The 16,740-nt window shown below is 48.4% G+C and overlaps 1 protein-coding gene across 1 annotated transcript; it reads right to left on the reverse strand.

Annotated features, from left to right (window-relative positions):
• Nucleotides 1-710: 710 nt before the first annotated feature.
• GPR139 (G protein-coupled receptor 139) lies at nt 711-15,519 on the reverse strand. The gene is made up of 2 exons (XM_086473217.1): nt 15,399-15,519; nt 711-1,645 (listed from the first exon to the last, which is right to left on the reverse strand). Exons 1-2 carry the CDS (start codon nt 15,517-15,519, stop codon nt 711-713), a joined length of 1,056 nt encoding a protein of 351 aa, XP_086329343.1.
• Nucleotides 15,520-16,740: the final 1,221 nt, after the last annotated feature.

Below are 16,740 nucleotides of genomic sequence, written 5' to 3' on the forward strand. Positions count from 1 at the left end.
GCTCTAGAAACCTCCCTCCCTTGAGATTCCCTGTCTCGGTCGCATTCTTAAACAACAACTTAAAACGTATGAATACTGGAAGCTTGCAGGATTGCTTTCCATGCCAAGGCTGCAATAGGTGCTATATCAGTCCTCAAACCTTGTTCAAATGAGCTAAAAAGGGGCTTGTCACAGTTCATGTCTCTCAGGCTGCCTCCTGCAACGCGGTCTTGACAGCCAGACTGTGAGTGGTGGTATTTCATGTCAGAAACAACACATCATTTTTGGCAAGTGCGCACACCAGAAATGGCACCTTCCACAGTACATAAAAGCATCTGTTTGCTCTGTCGATAGTGAACTGCACTTCAAGTAAGGTTTTGTTGCTGCGTTTTAAAAGGTTGTAATTAAATGCTGTTGTGGTTTCCCCCCTCCAATGACTTTGGACTGCACTAGTGCTGGGATGTGAAACGTTTGAGTGCAACTGAACACTAAGACTTGAATTCTGAAGCATATTCAAAATGCTGTGTAAGAGACAGAGGCGTTTGCCTTCTCACTTTTGCTCCTAAAATCAAGTGCCCCTGTTCCTTCCCAACAGTCTGATCTGCCCTTGGTTTCCCAGGGGAATGAAATCAAATGACCGCTCTTCAAAACAGCCATTTCAGCAAATTACATCCTGAAGATGTAACCACTTGAAAAGAACTTGCACCCAGAAACTCCAACTATTGCCCTTTTCATGGTGATATTTTTATAGGCTTTCCATTCTTATCATACTGGTAAACAAGCATTTTGATGCAGTGGGAGTTGGCTGGGGAAATCCAAGGGCTGCTTGTTATGGAAAAGTTATGGTTTGTGTAGAATTGCACAGGTTGCTTCTGACACTTGAAGAAGGCTTTCAGTGTGGCAGCTGCCATTGTGCGAAATCTTTTGCTAATAAAACAGTAGAGGAAGAAATTAATTGCAGTGTTCAGCAGTGCTAGCATATTGGCGATGTCCGACACAATATGTACCACCCAGCTGTTGTTTATAGGTGATACGTAGAGGTGATACAAGATCATAATTATTCTTGGCGCCCAAAGTATGGCAAAAATAGAAGTTATAGTAAACAAAATGGCTGTTGTTTTCCCTGTGGAGTACCCTCGCAGTCGGAAATTGCTCTTTCGTCGCAGCTTGTACACGATGATGGAATTCAGGATGAAGAAGATGGAGCAGGGCACTAAGTAAACAGTAAAGCAGTGGATCCAGATGAGGACGTGATGCATCGAGGTGCTTATGTAGTCTTCGATCCAAATGTTGGGCCACCAGTAGTAGGGGATGCTGGTCAAAAAACAGGTGATATAGACACTTACAATGACTTTTCGAGTACGAGCAGGGTAGGAGACTGTGTGATACTTCAGCGGATGGCACACAGCTATATACCTATCGATCGTTAGTGGGACCGTAATCCAAATGGAGGTGTGGATGGAAGAAAATTCCAAGACCTCAATTATTTTGTCCAGTACCTGAGGCATCTGTTTGTTTAAGATGAAGTCTTCCATGAGGAAGTCAACAAAGACAATGAAGAAGAGAACCAGGATGTCAGCAGCAGCTAGAGCTAGAAGATAGTTATAGGAGGACTTCTGCCGGCGAGCCACAAGCTGGGAAAGGATGATGACTGTCAAGATGTTTGCTGTGGAGACAGAAACACAGAGTTAGGCTATTAAGATGTAACGCTAGCTTTTCTGAGCACTTGCTTGAAGCTCTGGCTCTGTTCAAGCACTTTGCAACACAACCACCTTTACTAAAGTTCAAGAAAACAAAAGGAAAACACTACAGTTGGGTCCCTCAGAGAAGCTGTTGCAATGAGAAGGGCATGTGGCCCTGTTCCCAGCTGTGGCATACACTGACACTCAGCGTTCTGGCAGGCCAGGACAAGGGACAGAGAAAGTTGGGACCTTCGTTCCAGACACAGGGTTAGATGGTGTCCAGCAGCCCTTCGCTATCTTCTCGGAGCAGATGTAGAGTTATGGCCCTGGCTCTATTGCTGCTCTCTGGTGGTCCTGCTGCTGCTGTGGGCTCAGCAGCATCCTGAGCAGGAGGTGCTGGGACCCCCACCCATGCAAAGGGAAGCAGGGGTAGCAGGAGGGATCAGCAGGAGAAAAAAGTAGCATCTCACACACTCTCAGAACTTCCCCCCTTGCTTTTTTCACTTTTTTTTTCTTTACAAGTGACAAATGAGAAGGGTGGGATAGACTTTGGAGAGAGATATTTTCCTCGTAACCTCAGCTTGTGGTGCCTGCCTGTTTCAGCTTTGAACTCTATCTAAAAAGAGCTGAAATCAAAACCACCTGGATTAGGTAATTTTCTGTTGACTGAGTGGGGGTTCCCAGTTGAGAGCAGGACTTCCAGGGAAACGCATGTCCTCAGCTCTTCCTGAAAGCTTCACAGCACTCTTGAACTTCTCAGCTCTGCCAAGGATGAGTCTCCTATAATTCAGTCCTGCCTGTCTGACCCATTCTCCTACAAATAGGCTCTGGGGAAGCATCTCCCTTCCCACCACTGAAATGATCTCTTTCACAAAGACCTGCTTGCTTATCCGGAGCTACTCTTCAGAAATCCTTCAACTGGAAGGCATTTTTCCTCTGGAGTGATACAGCTGAGCCTTTAAGGAAACCCTGCTGGTCACCTCAGACATGATGGATGTTCTGATTCAGCCCAAGTGTAAACATCCCTGAGTTCCCTGAAAAAGCTTCTGCCTGCAACTCTTTGGCCACAATACAGACCCATCACCTAAACCATGGCTGGATGTATTGCATGACACAAATAATATTGTGGTGAAGAGCTCGAGTGTCTTGTTTCTGCTGTTTCACTGACTAATTTCCTTCAGTCTTCTAAAGCTGTGATTCCACACTTTAGTGCCTGCCTGAACCAGGGAGGCTATAAGGGATGCTATAGGAAGGGCTCAGTCCTACAGCCCCTGGCCAGGTAGAGCTCCCCACCATGGATACAAACAGCCCTTGAGAGCTTTCCTGGAGTAGTAAGGTGTAGCCAAACTTTAACTACTTGCTCATGTTTGCTAGAACTTACTGGGTAGTCTTGAATCAGGGGAAAAAAAAAAATCTAGCTGTATGACTGGAAAGAGACAGGCAAGATTGCTCCCACAGAAGTTTATATCACTTGGCCAGAATACCTGTAGTGCTTAGAAGTCAGAGATCTGGTTTACTGCACAAGAGACTGCCAAATGTTTGTATTTGACATTTTCATAACTGTTCTGTAAATCACCTTTTCTGTGCATTCAGTGCTTCAAACATTTCTATCAGCTTTGGATTTCCCGGAACAAATCAACGGTAATTGTAAGGATTCCTTTAAATTGGAGAGAAAGGAAGCTGCTGACATTAAGGTAATGATGACCTAGGACATATGTCCTACAACTGAAAATGCCTGGGTTTTTTAACTGTTTTACTTGGCACTGGAGAAAACATCCTCCTTCATAAATGCCTTCCAAGTTTGCTGTCTGGGAGCAGATTTCTGCTGCTGGGGAAGTGAACTGCAGCAGAGTGAATGATCTTGAGTAACAGCCCTCATAAGTGTCACCTATTTTTGTATTAACTTAACATATTAATTTTGTATCTTGGCACAAAACTAAACCAAACATGACAATCAACTGACTCCTTCCCTAAATAAAAAAAAAAAAAAGCTTGCTCTTTCCAACAGTATTGTCTCAAATCACCTTCCAGGGAATTTTCCCAATTCTGTCCTCCATTAACATGAATGCAACTGCATTGATTTCAGCTCAGAGCAGGCAAGGGAGATGGGTTGTGATATAGATAGAACTGCTGTGTCATTTTTCACTTACTTGCTTACAAAATGCCTCTGTTGTGCCTGCTGATGAGCCCTAGAGGTACAGTGAGTGATGTACCATCAAGGAAATCCTCGAGCTGGAGTGTTTATCATGACTCTGCAGCCACTGTTGGTTTTGGCCAGCCAGATCTGAGTGGCTCAGCTTCACAGATCCTGGATGTGACCCATGGGATTCACTTTCTCTTGAAATCCTCTGGACTTGACTCATTGCAGCTGCAGCAGCTGGAGCCAGCATGCAGCAAGGGGGATGCTCGAGGACGTTGGTCCCTGCTGGTACCTCTAGCTCGACTGTTAGAGGAGCTCCTGCAGGGATGCTGAAGCTGTGCAATGTCCAGGCACAGCAGCCCTGCTCCCCATCCCTTTTGCCCATTTTGGGGGTCCTGCTGTTTGGTCCTACCCTCCCGTTTTTCTACAGGAGCAGATTTATGAGCAGTCCTTTCCTCTGTACCCTCTCCCCCCGACCTTTCTCAGGGTTCCCAGCAACAGCAGTAACAGCATGTACTGAAATGCAAGTTATTTGTCTAATGCCAGCGAGATTTGCTTGGTGAGCCAGATTAGAAAATTGATCTGACAAAGTACATGCAAGTTTTATCCAATTTTTCTGCAAGGGTTACGGTATCTTGTATTGGAAATGCTTTTCCTGGGATCACATTAGGGCTTTTTTCTGGCTGGATGATATGAAATATAGTAATACCATTTACTGTGTGAAAACAGATATATAGTGGGCTGCAGCAGAAAGTTGCCAATTTGACAGTGTCTTAGCACAGGATTTGGGAGTGTTTTTCCTGATGCAGACTGTATAGGGGAGCGAAGATGAGCTACAGATAAGTCTGTCCTTTACCCATTTCCTAGCCAGTGTTAAGTTGGTCCTTGGTATGTCCTCAAACACTATCAAAAGTTCAATAAAATGGGAAATGGGTTGGGAACATTGTTCTGTGTCAAAAACTGTGTCCTTCTGTCATCATCTCAGTGACTCCTGGGTGTCTAGTCAGTGCCCCACAAGCTCTCCTGTAGCAAAAAATACCTACTGCTGGTGAAAGGAGATAGAAGAGCATTGGAGACCACATTTTAACCTTGTTTACCCTAATTCCTGGACTAATATTGTAGTCAGTGATGAGGACTACAGCAGAGATGATGTTGGAGATACAAAAATATCTGCCTCTACTGTAACATACATGAAGCTACAGCTGCTGGATGGGTCAATGCTCCTAAATTGTCCTGGATGGTATACTGCCCATTTCTTGCAGTAGTTAAGTAATCTGAATTTGAAAAAGATCGATCACTGTGCTGGGAGTTGATTAGGGGGATGACAGATGGGAATTTATGCCAGTGTCGCTTGCTGCAGTGCAGTATTCTGAATTTATAAATAATCTGGTTGAGAACCACAGCTTGATCAGGGACTAGATGGCTGAAGCCTCAAGGTGCCACTAGCAAATGATAAGAAGCAACTGTAAGAAATGGTAGGAGTTTCAATTCTTTCCCTTCAGTCATGAGGATGCCTTTGAGACACAGCATCTGAAAGTCTCTGACACCCCAACACCATCCATTCACGCTGCTCAAAATACAGCAACCTTCTAACTCAGCCAGGCTTTGTCATGAAACACATCTCTCCTTTGACATCTCCTCTGACTTTATCAGCTTCTGAGTACAAATTGTAGGACTGAAATTCCTGCTATTGGAGGATGTACATATCTGAAAGGGATCATCCTTTAAGGAGTAACCTTGGTTCTCCTGTGAATTTGGGTTTGCTTCCTGTACTGAAGAAATGCTGCCTTGCCTGCAGAACCCAGGCAGTCTTCTGTGCCTCCTCAAAGCAGTGCCTGTGACCTAAAGGCACAGGTTTCTTTACTCAGCTTCTTGTTTTGTGGATTACAGTCATAGCTCAAATAGTGTCTAACCACTGTCTTTGTGGGGGATTTGCAGAGCTTCTTCCACTGACTATTATCACTGTGTGTGAGCTTAAGCAGTAACAACTGTATCTGCCTAAAGAAGAAATAGGCATGTTTCTGGGCTTTGATTTCAGTTTTGGGCGTGTTTTTTGAGAGCGTTTCGCATGTACACAGCAGCCCGTCCAGTGAAATAGCCTTTACAACACAAGTGGTAGTGTCGTTGCATCAGGTTCAGTAGTTCAGCATCATAAACTACCTAAACGAAGCAGCCACGAGTGTTGCTTACTGAGCGTGATAAACATTAGGTCGCTGAGCATAATGGACACCTTTTACCGAATACAGTTGTTGCTAGGATCCCTACGTATTATTGTGCAATGTATGAAACTACTCTGCAGGCCTTGCATTTGTCACCTGACTGGCACAGAGAGCGAATGGGAAATTTTAAATTGCTTTAAAAATTATGTTGGTAACACCACCTTCTTAGATTCAGAAACTCAGATTGTAAGTACAATATGCTAAAAACATATGGTGAAAAAAGTGGTGGTTTGGCTTAATGTGAACAGATGATTTCTTCTCAGCCAGAGGCAATATTAAAATGTAAACAGATACCATGTCCAGTAGCCAGATCTGACCATGGTTACTAAAACATTCATTCACCAACAGTTACCAGATAGGAGATGAGGATGGCATTCAGCCTTTATTTTCATGTGGGAGTGCTCTGGAGAAGATGATGACAACGGGTGATTTCTGATGGAGGCTACATAATAGGAATTATTTAAAAAAAAAAAAAAAATGCTGTGGCAAATGTGTTTATTAATGATGTTGGCTACAGCTGGTTATACGGTCTTTTAAAATGACCCTGGATGCTGTTTGTCATTAAAGAAGATGGGGCAGTTCCATGTTTTTCTCTAACAGCCGGCATGGGTCAAACTCAATACTACAGCAGGTGGGACAACCTTCGTGACTGTGTCTGCTTGTGGCTAATGTAATCTGTTCTTCTCTTTTATTATCTTATCATATCCTGAGATCCTTCCTTAAACCATTGTGAAGCGTAAAGAGAGACTTTATAGAACATAATTAGTGCAATACAAGTTTTTCCTTCCCTGAGAGTTCCTGTGAGGATTGATTTTTAAAATAAATGGATTTATTTGTTGTTCAATTGTCTGAGCATTGCTGAACAGCATGCACCCACTTACCCTTGCGAGGGAAGGGCCCTCAGCCCCTTTTGCTGGTGCCTGCAGAGAACGGAATGGGATCTAAGCCAAAAAATGAGTATCACAAAAGATAGGACAGGCGTGGATGCAGCACTGCCACTGGAGGTTTCACACCTTGTAGGAAGGCTCTCGTGTGGTTTGTCATTAGAAATCCCATGTGCAGGGACAGACCACACCAGCTCTGAGGGCGAAAGTGAACCTGGAGGTAAAGGATGATGAAGCTGCTGCCCAAGACAACCCAAACTCCCTTCCATGTGCACGAGACTGGGTTAGTGACTGCCAGAGAAAAGCGGCATGGCCTTGCGCTTACGAGTCACCAGTGAATCAATGAGTTGGTGCCAGAGGCCAAATTCTGATGATGAAATCTGGCCTCTGGGGCCATTTTTCTCACTGACAGCATTTATTAGCTGAGGCAGCTCTGGGGAAGGATGCTGTGAATGGGGCGCTCTGCTCTGCGGCTGGCACTGGCTGGTCATGGAGGCCAGGGAAGGATTTTAATCCAGCCAAAAGCACTTCCTCGCTGTTGGAGGGCACAGACAAGGTAATGGTGTGGAGACGCCAATGGCCGGGTATTCGCTTTGAGCCTTGCCAACTACTCAGGCTTAAGTGCAGTAACTTGTCTGGCAGACAGGTGTAATTACATTGCATTGCTTTTGGCTTTCCTAGACTGTCAGAGAATGCTTTTTTCTTTAGTCTTTATAAAATAGGGCTATTTTTGCAATACAAGAACAGCTTAGAAGGAACGCTAGGCTAAGATGCAGGGAGGCCCGGTATGCACTTACAGGTGACACACGTATGTTAATGTGACAGGGATCTGGTTTTCCTCTTGCTGTCTTCACCCCCCTCATCCACCTTTCCTGAGCTGGGCCTGCTGTGTAGAAAGCCTCTAATAACTCTTGGACATTCACCCCCGAAGCCTTTCTTAGAGGCACCTACATGAGGATACAAAAGTCTAAAACTCACATCCCAAAGTCTTGCCTCGCATCTTCCTAGCAGAGCAGTAAAGCTTTCCAATGGAAATCAGTGCTGGGAGGAGAAAAAGCAATCTGCAAAACAATGCAGAAATCATAAAAAGTTTTTGGTTATTCATGCAACATATCTGGACAGAGATTTCCAAGGCAATTCGGGTGTCTCATTTGGCAGGTGTCCGCGGCTTCTAAATGTGGACTGTCAGCGAAGTTTAAGAGGTCTCAAGCTGAGTAACTTGAGCTCGAGGATGACAAAACCATTCTACCCATTTGATACCGAACGCCAAAGCACTGAGGCAGGTGCCAAAGGTATTTGATGGGACTACTAGGATGGAGGCATGACGTGATTTCATAAGGCACTGGCATGAGTTCTTTACTGAACATGAATAATTAAGAGGATTTTTACCATTGATTGTGGTTTTGCTAAAACCCAAAGTTTTTATGTCTTCCTAAAGCATGACATAATGCAATAGGAATTGATGCTTGCAAACCCCATGGCCAAGCTTTCTCAGGGACTATTCTAATTTTGCACAATATGTAGGAAATTACAGACTATGTAAACCCATCACAGTTCAGCTTTATTTCCCCCATGGAGAATATACTGCACCCACACTAAATATACCCCTCTTTGGTGTGCCAGTCTGGACGTTGAAGAAAACACACCTGGAATGAACAAATGTTTGTGAAATATCGTAGTCTGATGTAACTGACTGACAGGTAATTTGTCTTTAAACCAAAAGCAACCTCTAGTGCACCTATCTGAGCAGTCAATGTACCATATGATTGAAAATACCGAAAAGCTAAAATGACTGTGCATTCCAGGGAGACACTGTTTCAGGTGGTAGAAGAGAACAATTTCAGCGAAAAAGATGTGTTCAGTGTTTCAATAGGCAGGCTTCTCTCCTCTTCCATGGATAAAAGGGACAAAACTCCTCTTGGTCATCTGTACTGCTAATTCTGGTCCTACTTGGTTGCCTCTTCATTCCCTCTGCACAACCATACTGGTGTCCTGGAGGGCAACCAAACACCCTCTTCTCCCATCAGGTCACCCCCGGGACAGTACCAACAGTGCTGCAGACATTGGGGTTTACCGTCCTTACATACATATGTATCTTTATTCTGCAAAATGAAAACAGGATTGTGTGCAAGGTCTCCTGTGCTCAAAGAGTTAATTTTGCCTTTGTTTCCTTTTCTGGTCTCTCAAAGTTAATGGGAAAAGAGATTAAAGACTCAAAAAGACCACCTGAAACAGAAGGTGAAGGTTTTGTGGCCAGGGATTGCTTCGCACTTGGTGTGTGAAAGCAGAGAGTGCACCACGTCAGGACATCTCTGTGTTGTTTGTTTGCCTACGGCAAATTGTTTTGACGTATGCGGATGAAGGCCTTCTCCTGCTGGCTTGTTTCTGCTGATTCACCCCCATTTTACGGAGGGGAGCAGAAAGAGGAGGAGGAGGAGAGAACTAAATAAGGGGGTGAATGAAGAACAGCGGGATATTAGGCTGCCTGGTGCTTCTGAATGGCTTGACTTCTTAACAACTGGGGCCTCTGCATTACCCACCTACCGTGAAAACTGGCTGTGCTCTCTCTTTTGTGTCGTTGTCATTTCAAGAGAAAATCTCCTTTGGAGTTTTTCCTTCCCAATCCATTTTAGCAGCCTGCCATGCAAGGTTGTGCACTTCATAGTCTACTGAGCCTCCCAAATATTGCACCTCGTTATCATTACAGCCCTGACAGTAGTTTCCTACTGACAGGACAGAAGAAAGCCAAAGTTAGCAGTTGTACTCCGTAGTGGTATTCAGAGATGCACACTCAAGTCCTCTTCTACATTAGCACGGATTCAGCCACACGCTGCCTTTCAGCCTGCAAGGCTTTAATGGCCACAGTCTCCAGACATACTGACCAAACTAAATCGCCCCTATCCGCACACCTTGCTGTCACTGTTTCTGTGCAGGAACACTGTAATGTATCTATTCTTTTTTACAATGAGTTGTCTTTCCTTAAAGAAAAAGAATTCATTTTATAATAGGAAGTGACTCATTTTAAGCATGTGAGCAGTTTTGCTCCTCTCTGTCCAGTACTGCTACTGTAATGGTTGCTCCGATAGCTGAGCTAAAGTTCTGCCAATTTATTTGTTCTCCTTTAAGCAGGATGCAATGTACTGGCTTTGTATCCAATTCAGATTTTAAGACAGAGAAAGTATGGTCTTTGAATAAAAGGGGGATTGAATCAGGCCTCAGGAGCATTCAGTTCTTACTCATTATGTGAACTCTATCTAATGAGTGACAGCTGAGGAGCGCTGTTTTTTCAAGGTCACAACTCTGTGAGTAACAATTCTCCCACTCATATTTTCAGATCTTCCTTTAGCAGTTCTATTGTTCAGGTGTGCTGTTATGAGAAAGGCTATTTATTCAGGTGTTGGAAAAAGCTCTCTTTAATCAGAAGCCTGTACTGTGATTGCAGAAGAATATATTAGGCAGTAGATGGCAGGAATCCAAAACAGATCAGACACACTTCTGTACTGCTGTGTGCTGTATGTACACCTACATTCTGCCTGCTTTGGTATTTACTGTGTATTACATGTCATGTGAGTCACCAACAAACATTGCTACCTGTTCCCCTCCTACTCGTGGTACTAACCAGCGCGCAGCTGTAAGCACAGAGGTGGCAACACTCTTCAGGTCTTGTCACCCCTACACTGTCGGGGTGGGGAGGAAGCATAGCTGGGCTGTTGCGTGGTGGTGATCTCTCAGATCAGGGATGCTCAGCCCACAGCCCACCAGCGGTACCTGCCTTCCCAGGACAATGACCCTGGCTTGCACACCTCCCCAGTTGCCTCCTTATTCCAAGCTGCATATGGCAAGAAGTCTCCACAAGGACCAGTTCTCCATCATTTCAGTTTGCCTGTGACTGTATTGCAGTTTGCACAGGCGCAGTGCAAATGTTACACACCTGCGTGCCAATCCAACAGTCTAGCAAGCATCTGGCCTGCTGTGTGAGGACTGCCAGTCTGTCATCTGTTAGAGGAAGATCCATGACACGTAGCTCTCTCTTAACAGTGTGTTAAAAAGGTCAGGCACCCCCGCTGAGCTTACACGTTCCTCTAGGTCAGGACTACAGCTCTCCCTTATGGAGCCCGCCGAGTGCACTCTGTGCATGGTTGGGCTTTGAATGACCTGGGTTGTCCCCATCTCTGCAACACCTTGTTCAGCAGCAGGGCTGACATGAAAGCTCCCTGTTCGCACCCTCCAGCTGAGAGCACCCAAGCGTGTCCAGGCTGCTTTCTCAAGCTTGCGAAGTCCTGAATCTGCATTTAGATCAGTGTGATGGGTTTTCAGCAGAAGCGTAAAACAAAAATAAACCTTTGTGGAGCGGGCTCTCAAAGTTCGGCGTGGAGCTTCCCTGAGGCGTTGCTGTGAGTCTGTTACCTCCTGGGGGTGCTGTAAGGGTGCTGGGTATGCTCCTGTACTTTGTGTCACTGGGATGTGATGACCACTGAAGCCGAGCTGCTTCCCAAGTAGGCAACTGACCAGGGAGCAAAGCGGAACCATTAATTGTGCCGTAAGAAAGCCAAATTTTACTCTGCCTTTCTGCACTTTCAGAAGGAGACCCCTGGAAGCATGGATCAGGCCAGGCCCCAGTCTAGGAAACACTGCCATTTTGTCCTTTCAGCAGCAACACGCTATACCCCGACAGGGAAGGTGACTGCATGCAGGGCAACTCAGTTGCCCCTGCACCTTCTAATGGAGCAGGAATGAGGGTCAAAGCCAGGTGTCTGCAGCAAGCACTGCTGCTTCTCTGTCTGACCTTCTTGGCTGTTTGGTGGCACCGCCACAGCTGCAGCTCTTTGGTGTAGCTGCTTTGTGCAGCTCTCACTGGCAAAGGGATGAATTTAGAGTTGGCACCTGTTGCTCTTTGCTTCCTCACCTCACCGACCCCTTCCTGGACCGAATGAGAACAATTTCTTCCCTCCCCAACATCTGACAACACCTCTTCTCTGCCATTTTCTCTCACTGAAGCAAGAAATGCTTCCATTAAGCCTTCCTACAGCCCCTCTTTTGCCTCCCAGCTAACTGGAGGTGCTTTGGAGGGCCTCTCCAACTGACAGACAAGGGGAGTACCGGGATGGCAGAGGAGGGGCTGCAGAATGGCTCCTTAAATAATACCCCATCCCCCCCAACTCAGAGTACGACCCCGCTTCCAGCACTGCTGCCTTGCTGTGCTCCCCACCCTTGCACCAGCAGTTTCTCCCTGTCCCACGCAGCCTGCTCCTGGGGCGCCCCCACTCCTGGCACTGGGCCTGCATGCTTGTGAGACACCTTTGCACATCCACACTCAAAACAAGTTTCGGAAAACAGTCTCTGTCTTGCCAGCCTCTGCTCAGATGGAAAAGAAGAAACCTCCCGTCCCAGCTGATCGGAAGGTGCAATCACCTCTGGCAGAGTTGTAGCCCCCTTGGGACGTGATACCTGCTGTGGTGGTGCTTCTGTGGTTGCCCCTCTTTGCGTGGCACAGCCTGGCACTTGCCTCTGTGTGCTACTGCCAGAGCAGGGGTGAAGGGAGTTCACTTTGCTCTCTCTCATGACTGTCTTTTTCAGACTTTCTGGTGCCTGGTTGAACAGGGAGGGAGAAAGAGCCACTGCTAAGAACAGGATCTGCTGAGATGCCTGGGTTATACAAGGGAGGGGAAAGGATGCTTTCTCTGCATGCACAATCAGGCCTGGCGTTGCTTGGCCTCAAAGTGGAGTTGTTGAGTTAGTGAAATTTCCTGCAGATACTAGAGCAGGAGAAGCAGAAACAGTTAACTGGCCTCTCCTCTCGTGAGTCTTTTTCCAAGACTTGTGGCAAGGAGTTAACCATTTCCATTTCAGCAAACACTGCACTAGTGCTGTATGTGAGGACAGATCTGTGTTTCTCTTAAATTCTTGGCACCATGTAAAGCTAATTACTCAGATTCCACAGACTTCAGGGTTCTTTTTCCAACAGGTAGTAAGTGTGCTACCTTTACAATTTTTTAGTGTTAGAAAACTGAAGAGCAGCTTCAAATCAAAGCAGGAAAAGCTCTTTTTAGCACTGCTCTTGTCCTGTACCACATCCTCAGTGGCACCTGACCATATGACTCTTCCCCTAAACATATCCAGCTTGTTCTCATCTCTGTGCAGTCTCAGGGTGAGAATCATAAATCTCTCATGTGCTCAGCATACTGTGCATTTACTCAGCATACCGTACATGTGCAGTGTTTTCAGGTGTCAGTGCACTGTTTATCCTCAGATAACGTGCACTGAACAAGCTGACACATTCATACCTGATGTAAGTCCATGGAACTCACCACCAAATGCTTCGGCTAGTTCTGTTAAGCACTGTCACTGGTGCCACTGCTCTAATCGACTGATGTCTAATCCCTTGAGAAATGTGTGTGACCATTGCTAATTTGGATCCTGCACCCATTTTAACCATGTTCTTAGAATGACAGCGTTAGGTCTGTAATTACAATGTAGCATCCTTGGGGAGCTGGTGCGAGTACGGGCAGAGCACTCATTATGGGATTTTTCTTGTCTGTGCATGTAAGACTTTTCCTGTGTTTCAGAGACATACAAAGGCAAGCTTAGCCACAGACTGCTTCATAACAACTTCTTCACCTGATAATCTTGAGAGGGTCTTGGTCAGTTCCCAGGTGACAGGTGTTGAAGTCACAGCTTGTCGTTACCGCGGAGATCTAAGCAGCCCCTAAGGAATTAATGAAGAGGAAACTACCTCCTCATCCCTGCTGGCTAGGTCTCTTCAGGTCAGGGCTGAGACTCATCGATGCTGTGGAGCAGAGACACTTGCCTATGCCCCGCATCCTCTGTGGGTAAATAAAGGACTTAACTTTCCAGTTCTCTGAACTATTAGTCTGAACTATTAGCCAATCTTCAAATTTTAATTATAATCCAGGGAGGAAAAAAAAACCCCAACCAACACAAAGAACATCAATTCATATGCAGAGTGGTAATTGCATGTGTGCTGTTCAGAGGCAGGCTTCTCTTCATGTCTGATTAAAAATTTTTCTATGAATTAATTGCTTGAAGAAGGAATTAAGGCAAAAAAAAATCTAGAAATTATAGACTATCATTGCTGCTTGCCATTTTACATGGCACTTTAAATGTGTAGCTGTACATAGACACAAACTCTCTTGCATTGCACTCTTAAAATACCAATTCACCTTGGTGCATCAGATTGCTCTAACTTTTCCCCGACTCACTCTGCCTGTCCTTGGGATAGCTGTAAGCTACCCTGAGGCTGGAGGTGTTAAGCCAGGGAGCAGGCCATGATGTTTGCCCACCCAGGCTGCGCTGGGACAGCAGCTCTGCCTGCTGAAGCCCTGTCTGTAGCTGCAGAAGGGGTGCTGCAGCACAAGCAGCTCCCTGCGGGCCAAGGCGTCTGGATGAGAGCCTCAGACAGCCCCCTCCAGGAGGAAAAACCTGCTCAGTCCTCCGTCTCTGCTGAGACAGTAGTGCCGATGTGATGCTTGTGTGGCATTTGCACGTTTTGAGCTGCGGATACCTGTGTGCTGGCAACGGTGCCTCACAGGTGTTCACACCTAAGCCTGAAGCATCCTTTCCTTCTCCATTGGGGTTGTCTCTAGCTTTCCTCACTCCCAGCATCCCTATATTTTCTTTGCCCCCTTTTTAAGTAGGAAATTTTGCTGAGGGTTATACAGTCTGGAGGCTGGTGACTGTGAGCTGGGACTTTCTTCTGAGCCCTGTACCTGCACTCAGGGATCTCAGTGTCAGCATTGCCATTGCCTTTGCAGGGTGCTGACCTCAAGGCTGGACTTTCTAGATACTGTCCTGCTCCATCAGCCGCAGGCACAGGCTCCTGAGTAAGAGCAGTGTCTGCTAACCTTCTGAGAGCCTTCCCCAGCCAAGTTCCTTACTGGTGGCATGTTGTTCCTAGAGCCAGCCCTGCCCCAGAGAGTCAAGCGGAGATTTGCACGAGAAAAACTCGACAGTTACACTTTTGATTACTGCCGGCCCGGCACGCGATCGATGGGGGACAGACCCGGCTGTCCTCGGGACCGCTTCGTCTTCAAATGGCCGAACTGATTATGGCAGAAACTTCCCGTCGGGCTGAGGCTTTGTATGTCAAGTTCAAAGTCAGAGCGCCCGAGTCCGGGTGGGAAAGCGACAGCGGCAGTGCGAGGGCTGCAAGGACGAACCCCGGCGGGAGAGAAAACGCGGGGACAGCAGCGTGTCAGGAAGCGAGGATGCTGCCCGAGAACCGCCCGCGCGAATCCCCACCGAGCGCGCGGAAGAACGCGTTCCCGCTGCCTTTAGCGGCCCGAGGACGCCGCAGCGCGCTCACCCCGCACCCCGCACCGCACCGCAGGCAGCCGGGCAGGAGACGCTCCGGCCGACGCTGCCGTCAGCTCCGCGCTCACCCCGCAGCCTCGCCCCGCCGCGGCAGCTCCCGGGGCAGCCCGGGCACGGCGCCCCGTCCCCGCCGGCTCCCCGCTGGCCGGGGCGCGGCACTCACCCGGCAGCCCGAGGCAGAGCAGCAGGCTGTAGTAGACGACAGGTGCGTATCCCAAGCCGCAGCCATAGCGGTGGTGCGCCAGGAGGGAGCCGTTGTGGAGGTGGAGGTGGTTGTGCTCCATGGACCCGCTCTCCCCGCGGCCGCGCCGCTGGCGCTCGCTCCGCCGCACGGGCCGCCCCGGCCGCGCCGCCCGCCCGCCCCTCGCACGCTTAGCAGCGGCGGCGAGCGCGGCGCGGCCCCCGCGGCGGGCGGCGGCACATGGCGCGGCCCCCGGCGGTGCGGGGCGCTGCGGGGCCGGGCGGGGCGGGACCAGCCCGGTTCCCGCCGGCGGGGCGGGGCGGGGCAGCCCCGGCTCAGGCCGCCCCGGCTGGCGGCCCCCGCCGCCGCTGGCGTGATGGCGCCTGCCGCGGGACCCCCGCCTCGGTCGGCGGAGGCAGGCTCGGGGCCCCGAGGCGGAGGGGAAGCCCGGCGGAGAAAGGCCTGAGGAGACCCTGCCTCGGGGCTGCTCCTCGGCGCCCCTCAGTCCCTCTTCCCTGCCCGGCCGGGCCCCGGGGTGCCAGGCTCGCAATCCCCGCTGTCACCCCGCCGAGGAGCCGGGCCGGGTGCCGGTGAAGGTGAACCTCGGCGGGCGGACCGCCGCCTTCCCGGCGGGCAGCGGGCGCGAGAGAGGGGGATGTTGCTCCAGGTCGGCGCACAAGTCAACCGGGTAACAAAAGAGCAGGGGCAGGGTTTGTCAGCGGTGTCCCTGCCTGGCAGCCCTGGATGGTGCTCCCAAACAGGCTGGGAAGGAAGTCGTAAATCCAGAAATCAGCATTTATAGCTGCAAAACCCCGGGGTTAGTGGCACTGCCGCTGTGCACCCCACAGCGCTGCGGGGTGAGGCCGGGTGGGTGGCCAGCAGAGATGCCCCGCGCTCCCTTGGGAGCAGCAGCTGTGCGTGTAATGCCCAGGAGGCAAAGCAGAAGGGAAGTCGGGATTTCTAAAACCTCCACCCATTCCATAACGTTTGTGTGTTCCAGTACATAGTCTCAGGGGTAAACAATAAAGGATTTAGAGTTATGCTTGTTACCTTAAGGTGGTGCAGCCCTGTGCTTTGTGCTGCTGATCGGTGGGCTGGATAGGTGACAGCACATTGATATGTTCAGGAGGTCATGGTTTAGTGATAAAATAGATGTTTGACTACGGTGCACCTCTACTGAGCAGGACACAAGACATTTTTTCACCCAAAGCACATAGGGTTGAGCCCCACAGCCTGGCACTGTGCGTGGGAAGAACCCTCTGGATTTCTGTGGCTGCCAGGGCAGGCCAAGGGGGATGTAGGTGTGCAATACATGTGAGGTTGG

The sequence above is a fragment of the Leptosomus discolor genome, chromosome 14 (genome assembly GCF_034619465.1).
Source record: "Leptosomus discolor isolate bLepDis1 chromosome 14, bLepDis1.hap2, whole genome shotgun sequence".
Lineage (NCBI taxonomy): Eukaryota > Metazoa > Chordata > Aves > Leptosomiformes > Leptosomidae > Leptosomus > Leptosomus discolor.